Source organism: Macrotis lagotis, chromosome 5, assembly GCF_037893015.1.
Source record: "Macrotis lagotis isolate mMagLag1 chromosome 5, bilby.v1.9.chrom.fasta, whole genome shotgun sequence".
NCBI classification, from domain to species: Eukaryota; Metazoa; Chordata; class Mammalia; order Peramelemorphia; family Peramelidae; genus Macrotis; species Macrotis lagotis.
The window spans coordinates 247,900,255-247,919,810 of NC_133662.1; the positions used below are offsets into that span (position 1 = coordinate 247,900,255).

General features: G+C 39.5%; 1 protein-coding gene and 1 non-coding gene across 2 annotated transcripts in view; both read left to right on the forward strand.

The window, feature by feature from the left end:
* CALN1 (calneuron 1) overlaps positions 1 to 19,556 on the forward strand; it is a 379,107-nt gene that overhangs the window by 103,326 nt on the left and 256,225 nt on the right. The window contains exon 2 of the mRNA XM_074189331.1: positions 15,614 to 15,757. Coding sequence (XP_074045432.1) covers positions 15,614 to 15,757 — 144 coding nt within the window. The remainder of the gene's footprint in view (positions 1 to 15,613; positions 15,758 to 19,556) is intronic.
* Positions 5,546 to 5,684, forward strand: LOC141490358 (U4 spliceosomal RNA). Its single transcript, XR_012469187.1, has one exon. It is a non-coding gene; the product is annotated as a U4 spliceosomal RNA (small nuclear RNA).

The window sequence follows — 19,556 nt, forward strand, 5'->3', positions numbered from 1 at the left end:
AATGCAATGACTTGTAGCTAGTATGTGGCAGAAGCAAGACATTAACTTAGACCTTCCTGGCTTTGAGTCCAGCAGTCTACCCACTGTACCAGTTGCCTTTTTCTTATTCCTCAGTTTACTCACCTATAAAAGAAGGGTTTGGTATGATTCCAAAGTATCAATAATGAAGAATGTTATCTAGCTTCCAGAAAGAAAAACAATGGTCTCAATATACATAATGAAGCATACATTTTTGGAAATGGCCACTGGGGGAATTTGCTTTGCTAGACTGTGCATGTTTGTTATGCCAAATTTTTTTGTTATTATTTTCTTTTAAAAAATAGGATGAAGAGAAAAAAATGCTTATTAATTTTTAAAAATGAACTTTTGTAGACAAAAGAGAGGATTGAGTAAAATGATCCCCCTCATCTCTAAATCCAAAAAACCTTAAATATTTGATCTTTAGACATAGGGTTGTCACTGAAGTCACTAGAAAGAAGGAAGTATGTCTGAGGAGAGCAGCACTTTTGGTTTGACCTTTTAGGGATTAAATGAATGGTAAACAAAAGACTTAGGAAGGTAATTGTGCAAAACAATATACATTTATTATGGCACATTTTAACCCACACCAAGTAGATTCAAGGAGACTCCTGAAGGAAGGGACAGGATTGAATCATAGGATAGAATTGGGACTGGAAGGGACCATAAAGGTCATCTGATTCAGTCTTCTTATTTTAGGAAAGGGAGGGGTCAACTATCTTTTTCCCTTCAGCTCAGGATAGTTTTAAATTAGTCAGTGATGGGATACAACCTCATCAGCTTGAGGACACAGGGAAATGCCATTAGGGCTTATGAGGTGGGAGAAGGGGTTAAGGAGGTTCTTACAGGGAGAAGAGGTTAAGAAGAGAAGTCACTGGTTTTCCATCCTTGTTGTCCCAGGCAGGGAGTACCAGGGATTGACTTGAGAAAGGTTGACTGATAAGTTTGCAGGTGGTGCTGAACAGTGTTAAACTTTGAGTCAATTCAGTTCAGATGTCATTTACTCCCTGTGTGAAGTTGGGTAAGTCACTTCAGCTTCCCTGATCCTCAGTTTCCTCATCTGTAAATGAAGTTCCTTCTAGTTCAGTATCTATGTTTCTATAATTCTCTGGAAATTTCCAGGAAAGAGCAGAATAGATAGAAGTGCCAAGAAGGAGACATTTCTAGAGCAGAGGCAGTTTATAGCAAGATAGAGTAGGTCCTTAGACAAATGAACTCCTGAAAGGGGGGAAAAACCCTTATACTTCTAGAGGGATTCTTGTGCTTTCCTGGGAGGCATCCCTCGGGAGCAGAAACCTATCTCTCCTTCTGGGGGGGGAGGTCCTAATTCATCACAAGGTCTTCTTGGGATGGAGAAATTGCCTCCGGGCTTGGTATAACCTTATTGAGTTTATTTACCCATTCCCTCCCTGGAGAGAGTGAAGGCTATGAATTTACTCTCACCACTTTTTCATACCCCCTCATGCTATTAATTTTCCTTCAATTCCATATTCCATTTTCATTTTATTGGTACCTCTATTAATCTTTAGTGTTATTTCCAATCACAAAATTACCATGGACAGCACCTCCTCCCAACTTCTTGTTCTGAGCATTTGTGTGCTGAGTTCTCTTATTGTTTGGGAATTTTCCATAAGCTTAAACTGTGACTCCTCTTTGCTTTCCAACACCATCACGAATTTAATTTCTATTCAGGCAAGTTCATTACAAAACTTTCAGAAGTTAGTTTATCTTATAGCTATTCTTAAAGCTTTCTTTTAGACCCTCTAATTTAAGGAGATAAATAATTCCCTGTATACCACCCCCTCAGGGGTACTTCCCCAATTCACACTCACAATACCCAATAATTTCCTTAGAAAATGACTACTTCTATGTCACTCATGGTTTCTGCAGTAACCTTGCTGGGATCGTTTACTTCTATTCATGAGCCCCCATCAGGATGTTTTCCATTTCAATTGGTCAGTAGAAATCATTAACTTAAAAAAGGGCATTTACTAGGGTTATATAGTAAGAACAATTGATATAAAACATAACCCTAAAATTCTGGCCTATACTTAGGTCTGTATTTATAGGTCTAAGGTAAAGTAGGGTTCTAAATGTAGAGAACATGGATGGCCAAAGGATAAACTCATTCCTTCTTGTTACTGGAAGTCTTTTTATGAGTTCATAGCATCATTCCCTTCTGATTATGGTCTGGAAAGTTTTTTCTCCTTCATGTGGTGACTATCCTACTGTAAACATCTGTCCTCAAGATGTCTTTCCCTATTCCTAGTTGGAAGCATTGTCTCCTACATGTCTATGATAACATGGTCTCTCTCTCTCTAACACTCCTTCTGGCATCACCCTCCAGGTGTCCTCCCCAATCTTGCTGCCCTTTGTTACAGATAAAAAGGGTCTGCCTCCTCAAGGTGCTGCTAAACCTGGAGTCCTCTAACCCACAATTGCTTACATGATAAAATTTTTTCATTGTTTAAGGTACCCAGAAATTGTGGTTCTCTTATTTAGTGAACTGATCACATTGCTCTATATTTATCTCAATTAAAGAGAAGTTCAGATTTGATAAAGAAATCATAAAGTGTAAACCATCTCCCTTATGGATTTAAAGCTTCATCTTGTATGACCACCCTTAAAACCTCAATTGGAGAAATTGGGGAAAAGATTGAACCCCACTCAAGATGATCATTATCCTAGATAACTCACTGGAATGGCATCTCAATTGTATTCTGACCATTGGCTCTAGGAGAGATATCTATCTGAGTCTGGTTCTCTCTCACTTTAGAAAGTAGGTAGGAAGGATAGTAGGATCATGAATCTAGAAGAGACCTCTAAGGTCATCTAGTTCAACCCCTCATTTTTATAGGTGAGAAAACTAAGTGATGGGGCACCAAAATGTTTCTTAGAAAGGAAAAGAGCAATTTCTTGCGTCAGAAGGGAGCAGTAGTAACCTCAAGTAGACAGTCATCTTTCTCCCATACTGGGAGCCATCATATAGGGGCATAGAGAAGCTGGATTTCCACTGCTGGTGCTGGTGAGGTTGACACTCTATGTAGCTTTGTACAATCCTTTGGTAAGGCAAAAGGCAGAGTCCATTGCAGAATGATGATTATATTGTTCTTTAAGGAGACCATGACATCAGGGAGGTGATGCCATGACAAGTAAGTGACTTGGATTTGATTGAGGGGGTGAGGTGCTAAGAATTGTAGAGTAAAACACAAATGTAGAAACTTGATGTTCTTGGATGTATTTCTTCTATGTCTAGAGGTAACTTTATGATCCTGTGATATTACTTCAAGGAGTCTTATGTACCAGGACATGACGGCAGCTCCCTAAGATGATGAGTGCAGAGAACATCAAAGGGACTTTACTGTGATGAAGAAATATCAAACCTCTGGTTCCTTAACAATACTTTATGAGACACCAACTAGATGCAAGATACTATAGGAACAAAATTTTAAAAAATAGAATTAATGGTTCTTTCACTTGAAGAGGGAGAGGGGGTAGAAACAGAATGATGTATAACCTGAGGAATGTATAAAACATACAGATAAGCAGATACGAGTTAATTTGAGAAGGGAGAAAACACTGACAAATGAAAGGTTTTTCTCAGGAGATGCTACCTGACCTGAACCCTGAAGGAATCCAAGGATGCTAAGGTGGAGGTGGGGGAGGGGGGGTTCTAGACATGAGTGAGAACCAGAGCATTGTTGCAGAGATAGGAAATGGAAAACTCAATTCAAGGAACAGGTACCTAGAACAACTTGGAATGTGAAATGTGTGAAGAGGAGTCATAGGAGATTAGTCTGGAAAGATGCATTGGAAACATTACTCAATGAATGAATCAATCAGCTTATGGTGGGTTTTTGATGCCAGACTGAGGAGTTGATATCCTATTGGAGATTCAATAGCAAGGGAGTATCTGAAGGAGGCTGTGGTACAACATAAAAAGAATTGAACCTGAACTTCCTGGCTCTGCCACTTTGGCCTTGGATAAGTCATTAAACTTTTCTGGATTTCACTTTACCCATAAGTAAAATGAGGCAGTTGATGAACTCTGAGATTTCCTTCCATCCCTAGATCAGTGAACCAAAGATTTTTAAAATTATGCAATCAAACTCATGCCATGGGAAAGTTATCTGATGGAAAATTAGAGTGGGGAGAAGCTGGGGATAGCAGAAAGTGGGGGGTAGATAGGTGCTCATTGAGGAGGCTGTTAGCACTATCTCTGGGGCTCCAGCTATGTGAGTACAAAGAAGGGTCCAAATGTGAGAGATACTTTGGAAATAGAATTGACAAGGAATATCATGGCACTTTGTAAATATTGTTTTTTATAGAACAATTAGCATGAATTTTCTAGGTATCTAACATGGGCAGAGCTGTTTGATTCAGAGAGGAAGAATAACCTCTGAGTCATTTCCCTTTTTGTGGAGAGAAGGGGGTAGGGGGCCATTGACTTTTTTGTCCTTTGTCTCCTAGCTGACAGTTCCACATCCCTTTCCTCCCTTTCCTCCTGCTTCAGGGAACCAACTCCCTTTGCTGGCTTCAGAGTCTATCCCCCAAGTCAGGCAGGGAAGGAGCTGAGGGCTAGTCAGTCTCACTTGTTGAGTGATGGATTGATTATACTTTAAGGAGGCGCATTTGAAGGAAATATTAGGACAGTCAGGCTTTTGCCTTCTAAATCATTTATTTCTGATGAGAGAATAAAGGACTTCCTCATTGTTAAGGAAACTTTTGACATCAGCTGGTGGATGAAAACATTTAAGGAGGGGAATGTAGACAATGTTTTGTCTGTTTGATTGGATGTGGAGGTGAAAGGAACTTGGTCAGTCTAGGGTTCATAAGGGATAGTCCATGACCTTTCCTATTGGCTACACTTAGGCCCCTTCTTCTGAATGCCTCACAAGAGGCTGCTGAAGGATTGGTTCAAGAACTGCTGAGTATAGAATAATCTCTACCTCATTACTGGCTTCTTTTTTAAATGTTGATTTTATTTTTAACTTTTATTAATATTCTCTTCTTCCTTTCTTCTCTTGTTTCTCTCTGTCTCTGTCTCTGTCTCTTTGTCTCTGTCTCTCTCTCTCTCTTCCTTCCTTCCCTCTTCCCTTCCCTCTTCCCTTCCCTCCCTCCCTCCCTCCCTCCCTCCCTCCTTCCTTCCTTCCTTCCTTCCTTCCTTCCTTCCTTCCTTCCTTCCTCCCTCCCTCCCTCCCTCCCTTCCTTCCTTCCTTCCTTCCTTCCTTCCTTCCTTCCTTCCTTCCTTCCTTCCTTCCTTCCTTCCTTCCTTCCTTTGTTCCTGTCTTTTCCTTTTCTCTAGTTCTGTGACTCTAGCCATGTCGCTTAACCAATTCAGAACTCAATTTTTTCATCTGTAAAATGAGGGAGTCAGACCAGAGAGTCTCTGGAGTTATTTTCAATTCTAGGTTCATGTCCCACTAGTCATTCCACAGTACTCCCTCTTATATCTCCCTATGCCTCTATGTGGATCAATCTCTGGTTATGAATCAATTACTGAACATTTATTAAAAATTATTGTGCAAGTTTTATGCAGTGTCAATATGATAACCAATGACATTTATCTGAGGCATGATTATTGCTAATTTAAAACTTTTTCCAATACCTTGCCTTGATGACTTGAAATATAGTTGGCATTGGCAATTTTTAATAGTCAATAGACATGGGACAGTTAAATGGCAGAGTTGATAGAGAGCCAGGTCTGCAATCAGGAAGACTCCTCTTACTGAGTTCAAATCTGGCCTCAGACACTTACAAGCTATGTGACCCTGGGCAAGTTACATTACCCTCCTTGCCTTGATTTCCTCAACTGTAAATGAGCTGGAGAAGAAAAATAGCAAACCATTTCAGCATATTTGCCAAGAAAACCCCACAAAGAGTTGGGCAGGACTGAAACGATTGAAGAACAATAAAATACCAGGTAATAGATTAGGCGCTCAGGATACAAAATGTAGCTTTTGAAAAAAAAGTGTTTTTGGAATGGATCCCCTTTTGCTGGTAGCATTATTAATATACAGCTAAAGCTCAGTCTCCGACAGATATAATAATCTGAAGACTAAGTGCAGGGTTTTCTCTTAGGTCTAGGAAGCTGGCATACATTCATTGGAGGTGCTAATGATTGCTTGCTTTTAATGGAGCTAATTTAGTGATAACTTCTGGTTGATTTTCCTAAGCTTGGCCATTATCCAACTCATGTTGACTTTTGCTAGAGTAAGAACTTTAGTTCAAACATGGGCATAGAACACACATTTTTGTTGCTTCCCCAAATGAAACTCTCTTGCATTCCTGTGGGTTCTTAGCATGCGGGAGTTTCCTGGAATATCTCCATTCTTGGAGAGCTCTGCAGAGTCCTGGGTACCTGCTATTCAGGGAGCAGTTCTGATTGGATCTGTGAGGAACCCATGCTGTAGGCTCCAGCCCAGGGAGTCTGGGGATAATTTGTAAGGAAGGAAAGTAACTAGGGTAATGAAAAATAAATCTCTCTCATTATAAAACAGCCATCATTTCTATCCAAGGCTCTGTCTGCTGTAAAATATTACTGAGAATCCAAGAAGGAGGAGGAAAGAAATGGATCCAAATGGGATCCTTTCCTTTGAATCTGTATGACTCGATTTGCAGAAAAGAAAATATTTCCTATAGGATATGTGACATGTTATCTATGAAAGCTGTCTCCTTTCACATCCCATACAATGAGTCCAATGGGTCCATTATGCCATTCCTATAGCTCCTTCAGTATGCTTTAAAATTAGATAATATGTGTAAAATACTTAGTACATTGATCAATGAAAACTTATTCTCTTCTTACCTATTTCCTAAAAATCAATCAATTAACTGTGTGACCCTGACAAGTCATTTAACCTTGCTTGCCTTACTTTCCTCACTGTAAAATAAGCTGGAGAAGGAAGTGGCAAACCACACCAGTATCTCTGCCAAGAAAACTCCAAATGGGGTCACAGAAGGTCAGGCATGACTGAAAGGACTGAAGAACCATAAAATTCGCACACAAGCATTAATTAGGGAACTTCTGTATGCCAGACATTGGACTAACATCTACCCTACAAAGATAAAGTGAAACATTTCCTCCCCTCAAGGAACTTACCTTCTATCAATTGGTCTGCTGGGTCAGGTGCTATCCTAGGTAGTAGGGAATACAAACACAAATGTGAAATAGTATTTGCCCTTAAACAGGTTGCAACCAATCTATAAGCATGTTTTTTTTTTTTTTGGCAAGGCAGCTGAGGTTAAGTGACCTGCTCAGAATCACACAGCTAGGAAGTATCAAGTGTCTTGAGAGTAGATTTGAACTCAGGTCCTCCTGACTCCAGAGCCCAGTGCTCTATCTATTACTATACCACCCAACTACAATGATTAAACATTTATTAATCACCTAAGATATGTTAGTGTTAAGTATTAAAGATAAAGACTTCTCATGAAATTTATATTCTAACAGAATGTAATAAAATGCACTAGGGAATGGAATTGTCACACATTTTGTAACAATCTGAATCTGAAATATCATGGCGATGTGTCTATCATGGGGCAGGCTTCCCTAGGAGTGAAGAATGGAGCTCAGTTGAGTTAGGGCAGCACCCATCAGCATTAGATCACCCATCAGATCCTCTCTAGATGAACTCTTTGTATCTTCCCCCTCCAGAGCACCATGGAACCCAGCTTTGGACCAAAAAGCAGACTCCAAGAGGAACAGGCATCCCATGCAAATTCCTGTCTGTCCTTCAGCAGTCAAGGTCACTTATAACAATAGTGAGGGAGATGTGATGAAATCCAGGTGTCCTGATTCCAGGTCCTGATCTCTACCACTCAGACCCTTTGACAATCCCTGTGTTCCTTTTAATTAAGTAACAGATTTAGACCTGAAGGATCTAGGCCTCAAAGACCATCTAGTCCAACCTACTAATTTGACAGATGGCTCAGGATGATTATTTTGAACAATGTTATACAGAGAGTATCAGATGTAGAATTTGAACCCAGGACTTCTGTCTTGCTAGCCAGTGCTTTTTTGTTTCATCTCTATGCCTGGTTATGAAGCCTCTGACAATAAAGTACATCTTTGTTATCTCTTTTCACTAATAGAACCATTGGGATGCAGCTAAGATTTCAGCTCTACTGATATAAAAATCTAATGAAGAGGTCTAGAGAGGCATCAGCCATTCACTGAAGGTGCTAATTATTGCAGGTTTTAATGGTGCTAATTTAGTGCTAACTTCTGCTTGCTTTTCCTAAACCTAGACATTGCCCAAAGAATGTTGACACTAACTGTAATTTGAAGTTCAGTTGTAACATCCACATTATTTTGCTACTTCTGGTGATTTCACAGATTGAATTTATACTACAGGCCTGTGGTTAGTTAGCATACTGGAGCCCGAGCCAGAGCAGGTCTTACCTGCCCATTCTCTGGTTATTCTTGCCATAAGGATCATAGAATCCCAGACCTAGAAGGAAAGAAATGACAACTCAGAAGCCAGTGAGTCTAATCCTTTTATTTTTCAGATGAGTAAACTAAGGTCTAGACTAAATAAGGGACCTGCCTAAGAGCACACTGATAAAAGTGTTAGACATGGGATTTGAACTCTTCATTCTCAAGCTTCTGCTGTTATCACTGTGATTCCCAGTCCCGAACAGAATACAATGCTACCTTATATACCAAAGAGGTTTGAAGGTCTTAGGTCAGAGACCTCAATCCAAACCTGTTTATTTTAAAGATGAAGAAAATAAAGCCTAGAAAGGGGACTTGTCTTGCCCAGAGTCACACAACTACTAAGAAGGGTTTGAACTTGGATCTTTCTGACTCCCAATCCATTGTGCCCCCAGATCTTCTACCTTCTATCTCCAAATCTAATATTCTTTCCCTCCAGGAGGTGGGGCAGGGGTCTTGCAGCTTCTCTGTAGTGAGGGGCCCTGGATGAATTTCTCTGTCAATTGTAGGCCAACATGGCAGGCAGATATTCAATGCTCTTTGAAGGATTAAAAAAAAATTAAAAAGAAGTCCTATCGAATCCAAAAGGCTAAAATAACTTGAAAAATCTAGGGGCCTTTTAACCTGAGGAAGGGAATAAATCAATCCCCAAGTGAGAAAGCCCGCAACCTTGCTGAGCCATTGCTTCAAACATTCTGCAGGCCTAACTTTCAGAGTCTGGGGAAAACCTTGTCTGGTGACCATGTCTGTACTCAGTATAGGCAAACTATCGCCAGAGGCAGTTGAGTCCTGTCTGCTCCGACTTCCCTGCCTGGTTTTATGGGCATATTTCTTACACACTATACTACTATAAGAAAGTAAAACCAGGCAGACGTCATATGTTGTTCCCAGACTGAAGGCCCCACTTCTCTGTAACTAGTCTTGGGTTTTCCTGTGCTTTCCTTCCCCGGGCAGGATTAAATCTCCAAGAGGCCTCTTTAATGGATTTAAGGTTCTTTTTGTTCCCTTGCAATCCCCTTCCCCCCACTCCTACTTAAAAGGGAAATGGATTTTGTGAGCACTGTCTGCTTTCCTCCAAACATAAGTTTTCTCTATGAGGAAGGCAGAAATATAGGAGAAAAGAAACTCAAATCTTAGTCAAATTCTGGGGTCCATACGTGTGTCTTTTCGCTGAACTCTATCCCTAAAGTACAATGTCAGCTATTAGATGCCCCTAGAGCCAGTCACATGTCGAATCTTAAGATCATAGATTTAGAAGTCAGAAGGGATATTAAAGGTAACCTTGTCTAATGCCCTCATTTTACAGAGGGCCCAGAGACCCAGAGTGGAGGTCTCAGTGCTTAGCATCATGTCTGGGAAATGGTAGGTGTTTCATTAAACATTTGTTGATTTGATTTAGAATGACTTTCCTAAAGTCATATAGCAAATTAGGGGTAGATTGGGATTATAACTGAGATCAGTGTTGATTCCACTATATCACCCTGCTTCCTCATTTAGTGGTCTTCATCACCAATGCCAATAATTATTATATTCATTGACTTAACTTTATAATTATAAAGATTGGAGTGACCTTGAAGAAAAATTGAGAATGTTTACCTCCCCTCTCTCTTTGGGAATTAGGGTAATATGAATATAGAATATAGGAAATATTATTAGAAATGGTTGGTTTTGCTGAAATGACTTCTCCCACATTTTAATTTTGGTTACAAGGCTGGCTCAAAGTGTAGGAAAGTGAGGAGGGACATATACAGAGAAAATGAAAGTGAAATAAAAGCAATCAACAAGTCTCCTATCAAATACCTACTATGTTATAGCTATTCTAAGCACTGGAAATTCAAAGATAAGAAGGGAACAATCCCTACCCTCAAGATTCTGTAGTTGGTATTCCATGTCGGACTTGTCATAACCCCTTGGACCACACTGACCATGTGGTTTTCATGGCAAAGATACTGGAATAGTTTCTCATTTCCTCTATAGGATTAAGGCAAACAGAGGTTAAATAACTTGTCCAGAGTCACACAGTTAATAAGTGTCTGATCCAGATTTAAACTCAGGTCTGCCTGTTTTCAGGTTCAGTTTTCTATCCGCTGAGCCACCTAGCTAGCTGCTCATATTCTGTGGAGGAGGCACTAAATACATAGAGACAGAGGTATGTACAAATAGAGACAAAATAGAGAAAAGATGATTTTGTGGAGGAGGGCACCAGCAGCTAGGTGGGGGGAGATTAGAAAAGGCTTCATAGAGAAATAGCAACTGAGCTGCATCTTCACTGGAGATTGGTTTTCAGTAATGGAAAGGGGGGGAGAGTGCATTCTAATTACTGGGGACAATCAGCATAGAAACAAGACAGGAAATAGAGTGCTATGTATGAGGAACAGTAAGAAGGTCAAGGTCATTGAATGGATTGTAGATCCTGTGAAAGGTACTAATTGTAATAAGACTGGAAAGTTAATTTGGCACATATTTTAAAGAGCCTCAAATGCCAAACAATGAAGTTTCTATCTGATCCTAGAGAAGGCATAGCATCCCTGGAGTTTAATGAGAGGGGGAGTGACATGGTGAGACATGCATTTCAGGAAAATCACTTTGGTATATGTGTGAAGGATGGATTGGACTGTGGGGAGATGTGAAGTTGGGAAATTAGGAGTCATAAGGCAGAGAGAAAGATGGAATGTTAAAAAATGATCAGAAAATAGAATTTCAGAGTCTGTGACCATGGAAGCTGTGGGCAATGGCAGAATTAAAGTGTATGGGCATTTCTTTGAGTGAGTAGATGAGTAGAGGTCAATTGTATTGGCAAACTTCTGTAGTATTGATTTTTTGGTGGTCCTGGGTTACCGATAATCTACTGATTCTTAAGCCTGACTCTGCCCTCTTTGTGAATAAGGAAGCAACCAAAAGAATAATTGTCAGCATTGTCTTACATCCATTTTTATGCTTGGGTCCTACAATGAGATGGAAAGAGTGCTAAGTGTGGGGAACCTGAGGTCCTGGGTTCCAATCCTGCCTTTGACACTTACTATCTAAGTGTCTATGGGCAAGTTACCTCATTTCTATGGAACTAACTTTCTTCATCTGTGGAATAAAAGGTTAGTTACTAAGGCCCTTCCCAGCTATAAATATATGATAATTTACCAATGTATATTTTTTTATGTCCATAAATCCTACAAAAAGAATCTATACAGTATGCTGAAAGCTGTTAACATCTTTGGGGATAGTGTAGTAGTTTAGCTATCCATTTATTTTGATTCAGAAGAGATGTAGGTCTAGTCTTTCAGTAAACTATCAACTCATTGGCCAGTGGATGAGATCTGACCTTTAGAATACTGAGTTAGATCAATCTTTCTAAATGGTCTAAAAGCTGTGATTCTTAGCCTTGTATTATACTCCACCATTGTCATCATAAAAGTGCTAGTCTAGGTGGCTACTTTATGTTTTACAAAATTTATATTAAGAACACTAAAAAAAAAAATGAAACTTTCCCCTACTCTCAGGGAACTTAAATTCTACATTTACTAGTAACATAGCATAGATAAATGCAAAATATATGCAAAGTAAGCAGAAAATAGTTATTCCCCAGGATGTGGGGTGTGTGTGTGTGTGTGTGTGTACTTAACAGACAGTAGGGTATTGAAGGGTCTGTGTGGAATGTTACTTGAGCTACTTCTCGAGGGGTTCTAAGAATTCTAAGAGTTGAGCGTATGTGTGGAATGCATTCCTGGCAAGGGGGACTGCCTGTGCAAAGATGATAGGAAATATAATTCCTAATAATAGAGAGAAAAAACAAACCCATCCCTTCTCAGCTTTGGAAACATTATTAATCAATACTGCCAATGATCCTGGAAAGTCCTCACTAGACTATGGTAGTCATCATCCCTATGACATTCCAAACCAAAGCCCTTCTCCCTGGTTACCACTCTTTAGATGTTCCCTTTCCCCCATTAGACTCCAAGCTCCAAGAAGGCAGCTTTTGTCTTACTTTTGCATTTGGTTCCCTAGTGCTTTGCACAGAGTAAGCAAATAATAAAATGCTCATTAATTTATTCATTTTTTCCACTAGTTCATTCTGCCTCCCTAACCACAAGGTCTGGTTGTTTAGTCTTGGCTAGGAAAATATGATTTCTAATCATGTACCTGGACTCTTCCAGATCATGGGATTTCTAATGGAGTTGGGGATGAAACCCCTGGGACTTGTTGGTGGATAAAGACATGAGCAATGTCCCAAAGAGATCAATTAGATTGTCTACCTGATAAAGGTTGTGGGACTTCTGGAAGGTAGGGGATTCTTACCTTGCTGGAGCAGCTGAAATGGGATAGGGGCAGTATGGTGGTGACCAGTCATCTGTTAGGTCAAATAAGTCTTATTTATTCTGGAGTCAAGTGTTCAGCTGGGCTGGGGAAAGTTACTGTAGAAGCCTTTGGATGAAGAAAAAGTCCTCCTTTTGATGACACTGTTATTGATGTGAGTCTGTTTATAGCTGTAACACAACTGTAAATTAAGGGGATGGAGTCAGAGCCACAGCAGGAGTTTGGGGTTCCTACAGTGTTTCAGAGCCTTTTATCATAATTCTGCTAGTACCAGGGAGTTAGAAATTGAGGCCTTTTTCAGGTTAGGTCCATCCTATTTTCCTTTAAGAGGTCAGTCCTAAGAGATTTAGTCTTTGCCCTAAAGCTAGAACAGAGTTTGGAGCCTCATATGATTGGGGTAGGACCAGGCTTGGCAATCTCTGTCCCTTTGTTAGGTTGCTAGGCCTTCAAGCCATGGCCTAGACCAGAGGTTCTTGACCTTTTTTGTCCTTGATTGATCCCTTTGGCAGACTGATGAAATCTACAGACCCCTACTCAAAATCTTATTGTTAATTCAAAAAATATAATAAATAAGGTTACAAATGAAACATTATATTGAAACAAAGGTGCAATTTTTCTTCCTGTTCAAGTTCATGGCCTCTTAGACATCTATCCACAGACTTCTTGGGGCGCCTTACATCCCAGGTTAATAACCCCTTGTGCTATAGGGTCAACCTCCCAGGATAAGGCAGAGATGGAGACTATTTTTCTCAAGAAACCTCACTGCTCCCATTGATGCAACAGAACCCAGAGTTGCAAAACCAAGGGTTCTTAAAACAAAGTTCTAAGAAGATTTTTTTATAATGTCAAGGTCTCTCCTTCTATAATGTAAAGTATGTCCCTGTTCAATCAGTCAATTGACTGAAAATTTACTAGGCTCCTACAAGGTGCCATTCGGATCAGATATATAAAGATGATATAACCCTTGTTGTAAAGAAGCTTGTCTTCTACCTGTGAAGACAGAATATTTACAAAACTATATAAAGAGATGGGCATGAGCACCTGGGGCAATCTGGAAAGGTCTCTGTTAGGAGATAGGCCTGGAGATGAGCCTTAAAAAGATCTGGAGATTCCAAGAGACAGAAAGAAGAGCTTGTATAACATGAGGCTCTTATTCCATCCTTTAATAGTTGTATTTTTTTTTAAACTCTGTTTCCTTTATGGCATCCCAGAATTTCTTTGGGACAGGATTACCTGAGAAATAGTCAGAGTAAAAATGTAAGTTTCTTGAGGGCAGGAACAATTTTTTTTAAATCTTAATAAGTGTTTGGTAATTGATTGATTATCCTTGGGGTTGACCTTGAGACATTTCAAAGGCCTGGAATTAGGAATATTTTGATTATGGTCCAGGTTACCAGGAGGGAAATATGGAATTTCAGAGAACCCTGATGCAGCAGATATTCTGTCCTGCTTGATTCTCATAATGATTTTTTTTTTGTAGAAAATCTAATTACATAATACAACAGCCCTCCTTTCTCTCCTTTTCTATGACACAGTCTTACTGGGTCCCCAGCTGCACCGTCAAATCCTCATTGCCTCAAACATCTTCCTCAAGTCTGACCTAAAGACAATGTTCTCTTCATTTAGAACATATCTACACAGCTATGTAGGGTGTTAGCAGACAGTTTGATGGTGACCCAATGAAAATCTTTTGTGGGGGCAGCTAGGTGGCACAGTGGATAAAGCACTGGCCCTGGAGTCAGGAGTACCTGGGTTCAAATCGGGTCTCAGACACTTAATAATTACCTAGCTGTGTGGCCTTGGGCAAGCCACTTAACCCCATTTGCCTTGCAAAAAACCTAAAAAAAACCCCCTTTTGTGCATTTGACCCTCTTTTCACCCCCAAATCAACAAAGATTTACCAAATACTTGCATTTGGGGATACATTGATGAAAGCACAAAACCCTGTGACAAGGAAGTTGCCCTGGAAGGGCAGAACCAAGTTCACTCTGTGATTATCATACACCAGACTCAATTTACCAGCAATACAGGAAGAGGCAAAAAACTGGGCACCCTCGAGGAGACTCTAAAGCAACATGCAAACAAGGATGGACAAACAAGTTCAATAAATTGGAGAGGGACCTTAGAATATAGAATGTTAGGGATGGAAGGAGCTTTAGATCAAAGAGTGTCAGAACTGAGAGAACCTTAAAACAGTGAATGCCAGAGCTGGGGGAGACCTTGGGACAGAAAATGCCAGAGCTGGGAGAGTCCTTAGAACAGGGAATTTCAGAGCTAGGACACCTTGGAATAGGAATGTCAGAGATGGAAGGGTGTTTAGAACAGAGGATGTCAGAATTGGGAGGGTCCTTAGAAAAGAGAATGTCAAAGCTTGGAGAACCTTTAGAACCAGGAATGTCAGAGTTGGGAGGGACCTAAGAACAGAGAATGTCAGAGCTGAAAATAATCTAAGAACGTAAAATATAAGAGCAGGCAGAAATCTTACAACCTGGAATATTAGGGTTAGGAGGAAGCTCAGAATATAGAACCAATGATGTTAGAACACTAAGTAATCCCATACACAAGACAGTCAAATTCCTCATCTCCACAGACGAAACACCAACAACAGCAACCAACCAAGGGACAGAGATAAGCAGCCCATTCTGGGTCATGTAGCAAATAAAGGACACGGCAGGGGACTAGAGCTCAGGTGTCTAATACTCTTGTCTCTGTAGCTTGTTCAATTCTGAGAAGTATTTTTAATGGAATTAGAAGATTCCATCTTCTATGGAAGAATCAGATAGCAGGTTAGGAGTCTATATGCAATATTCCACAAAACCATTTGACCCTCTTTACATTTTCCTTCTACAGAAATCCGTGAGGCTTTTCGGGTTCTGGATCGGGATGGGAATGGCTTCATCTCCAAGCAGGAGCTGGGCATGGCCATGCGCTCCCTGGGTTACATGCCCAGTGAAGTGGAGCTGGCCATCATTATGCAACGCCTGGACATGGATGGTAAGTCCAGATCTCATGGGAACCTTCCTCCCTGCCCCACAAATAGCTGGAGCTCTTAGCCTAAGCAAGATCCTGGGCCAGTCATAAGGTTTCCTTACACATCTGGACGGCTCTGGCTCAGCAATCTACTTTTACAAGCCCGGTAACAAAACTCTATTTTATTCACTCATTAAATTGCCCTTCATGCTGTTTGCTGGAGAATAGTGAAAAAAAGAGAAAAAGAGGATGATGGGATTTGAGAAGCAGTGAATCAGAAATATCTTGGGAATGTTTAATGACCAGCTTTCTGGAAAAAAAAAGGTACCCATAATACACTTAATTTTAATCAACATTATTCACTTTTCTTCATCACTTTCCTAAGTCTAGACAATCAACAAAATAAAATCAAACCCTGATTTATAGTATTTACTGATTTAGACCTTATAAATGCTCACACTGGAAATTTAACCATTCCTTCTCCTGAGTTTCAGCTATCCCCAACACATCACTGTTGAGGTTTAATGGGAAGTATAAGCCTGAGTCAGGAGATCTGGATTATAGGTCTATCAGTAACTATGTACACGTAAGATAACGCAGTGTAAATAAAAGGTCATCTCAGAAGGAAGAGCCTAGCGGCAGGAAGATTGGGCAAAGGCCTCCAAAGAATATCTGATTTCACTGAATCTTGGAGGAAGCCGGTAAGGAGAAAGCCCTTTTCAGGCATAGGAGACTGCTTGTAAAGATTCTCAGTTGGGAAATTATGCATCAAAAACTGTGGAGGGAAGGAAAATAAAAAAGGTGGGAATGGTTTAGGTTGTAAAGGGCTTTCAATGTCAAACAGAAGAGAGTAGAAATTTACTAAGTACTAATCCAATGGTTAGACCTACATTATAGGCAGATCACTTTGTTAGTTATTTGAAGGATGAGTTTGAGTGGGGAGAGATGTGGGGAAGGAAGACAATTGAAAAATTATAGGAAAAAAGTTTTAGAGAGAAGCACAGGATTTTTATACATTATCTGAAGGACTGTTGCAAGAGAAAAAATTAGATTTGTTCTATTTGATGTCAAAGAATAGAACCAAGAGTAATGGAAAGAAGTGGTAGACAAAGATATTTTGACTTCATATAATGAATACAAACAAAGAAATCAGACTTTCTAAAAATTAAGTGTTTGAAGGTAGGATGGAACACATTTTGTCATGGTTACTTCCCCATTATTAGAGATCTTTAGGGGGAGGTTGGATGACCATCATTGAGGATAATGTAGATGGTGCTTCTGTGAAATCCATCATACATTATCTAATCCCACCTAATGAAAAATCCTCAGTGATGTCACTGGGCTTCTACTTTTCCTAGAGGTGGACCAAGGCTAGGAGTTGACTTCAGCCTGAGAGTTTCTGTGGCACAGACTGAAGCTACCCAGGCTAAAGAGTGATCCTTTCTCAGGGTTCTGAAGTTTTTGATAGGTTATATACTTCAGAGTCTCAAAAAGCAGTGTCCAGTTTAAAAGTGGATTGGAGTTCAAAGAAATAGGAAAGCATTATGAGTTAGGGATTGGGTGCTTAGATGCTCTTCTCTTCTGCATGAGACATCAGGTTGTGACTTACTTGGATGCCTGGCCATATGATTATATCCATCTCTGAGTTTCCATGGAGGTCACTTTGTGTAGCTTGAATTGAATGCCAGAGTTGGAGTCACAAAGACCTGGGTTTAAATTTCTCCTCAGACATTTTTAGCTCTGGGTGATCATGGGAAAATCACTTTATTGCCTCAGTTTCCTCATCTGAAAATTGAGGGGCTAGGTTTGATAGACTATAAGATCCCTTCTAGCTCTAAATTATTGTCAGTCAGTCATTTTACTCCTGTCCAAGTTTTTGTGATCCATTTGAGGTTTTCTTGGCAAAAATATTGGAGATTGGAGTAGTTGGCCATTTCTTTCTCCAGTTCATTTTACAGATGAGGAAAGTGAGACAAAATAGGTTGAAGTGATTTACCAAGGATCACACAATTAATAAGTGTCTGAGGTCAGATTTAAACTCAGGAAGGGGCTTCCTGATTCTAGACTCTATGCTCTATCCACTGCACTATCTAGCTCCCACTATCTCTAAACATATGATCTTAAATGGGTTTCCATGAGTAGGGATAATATCATGTTATCAATCAATCATCATTTATTAAGGACTGTGCTTAACACTAGAGGTACAAAAAGAGGCAAAATATGGCCCCTTCCCTCAGAAGCTCACAATCTAATTCTCAATAAGGAAATAGTTATCTTTGACCAGAGTAAACATAACTCTTGCTGAACTCTTGCTCCAGAGAATCAGTAAAATTCACCATAGGGCAGCTAGGTGATACAGTGGATAGAGCACTGGCCTTGGAGTCAGGAGGACCAGAGTTTAGATCCAGCCTCAGACACTTGATACTGACTAGCTGTGTGACTTTGGGCAAATCACTTGACCCTGGTTGCTTCACATCCAGGGACATCTCCAGTTGTCCTGAGTCATATCTAGCCACTGGATCCAGATGGCTTTGGAGGAGAAAGTGAGCTTGGGACATAGCACAGCACTCTCTCACTCAAATCCAATTCATGTGCTTGTCATGGCATCACCTCCCTAATGTCATGGTCTTCTTTGAGAATGAAGAACAAACATCAAACTCACCAGCTGAATTTTAACTTTTAATTGTTTCTGATCCGACCTCATGTACCATGCTTACTATGTGACCAATGACCTTGGATGAGTCCCTTCACTCTTTACTGCTCTGGATAATAGTCTAAGATTACAATGTACGGAGAAAATTCGAACCTGCCTGGGGAGAGGGAGTTTTCTCCTGTATGAATGAAATCATAGGACCAGTTTCTATTACTCTATTTTGTTTCATTGCTATTGGAGTACTGGCAAAGCTCTATGGAGATGTCCTTGGTTTAGGGCAGATCCTAGGGTATACCGACTCACAAGACCCAAGTCACACATCAACTAGAAATTTTTGGAAGCCAGGGATGGTTTTTTCCTTAATAAGTGCTATTAGATTGATTGAACACACAACTATGGGCACTCCAACCTATTATACTTCCAGAGATGGTACCAACTCTGCAGTTACCTTCCATATTAAACACCCACTGTGTGTCAGACTGTGCTAAGCAACAAAGGCTTCAAAAATTGGACCAAAATGATTTCTTCCTTCAAGGAGCTTCCATCCTAATGAAGGGAAGGAATATGCACAGAGATGAGGAAATAGAACATATTATATATATATATGTATGTATTATATATATCACAGACATGTATATGCATATAAATAGAGCATGTTTTATTATAAATGATTAAATTATATATGTTTATAGTGATATTGTATATGCTTAAGAGAAAAAGGATATATATGTAGCATGTGTATAAGTATAGAATGTATATATAGTATATAGATACTATATATAGTATTTATTTATATATACTATCTATAGTATATATTTATATATTATATAAATATATACTATATATTATATGTATGTGATATATACTATATATAGTACATAAATACTATATAGTACATTTATAGTAGATATGTGAATATCCATATTCAAAATATCCATATACAGGCTATATGAATATTTTTATTTATGTATACACATATGTGAAAATATATATTTAGACACTGGGTATAGGTATGTATTTATATATGCATATTTGTGTATATATAGAATATATGATATATGGTATACATATATGTGAGTATATATATTTATATACTTCAAATGTATATGTATTTTATAAATAAATATATGTGTATATATAGATCTGAATGTGTATGGAGTGAGGGAGAAA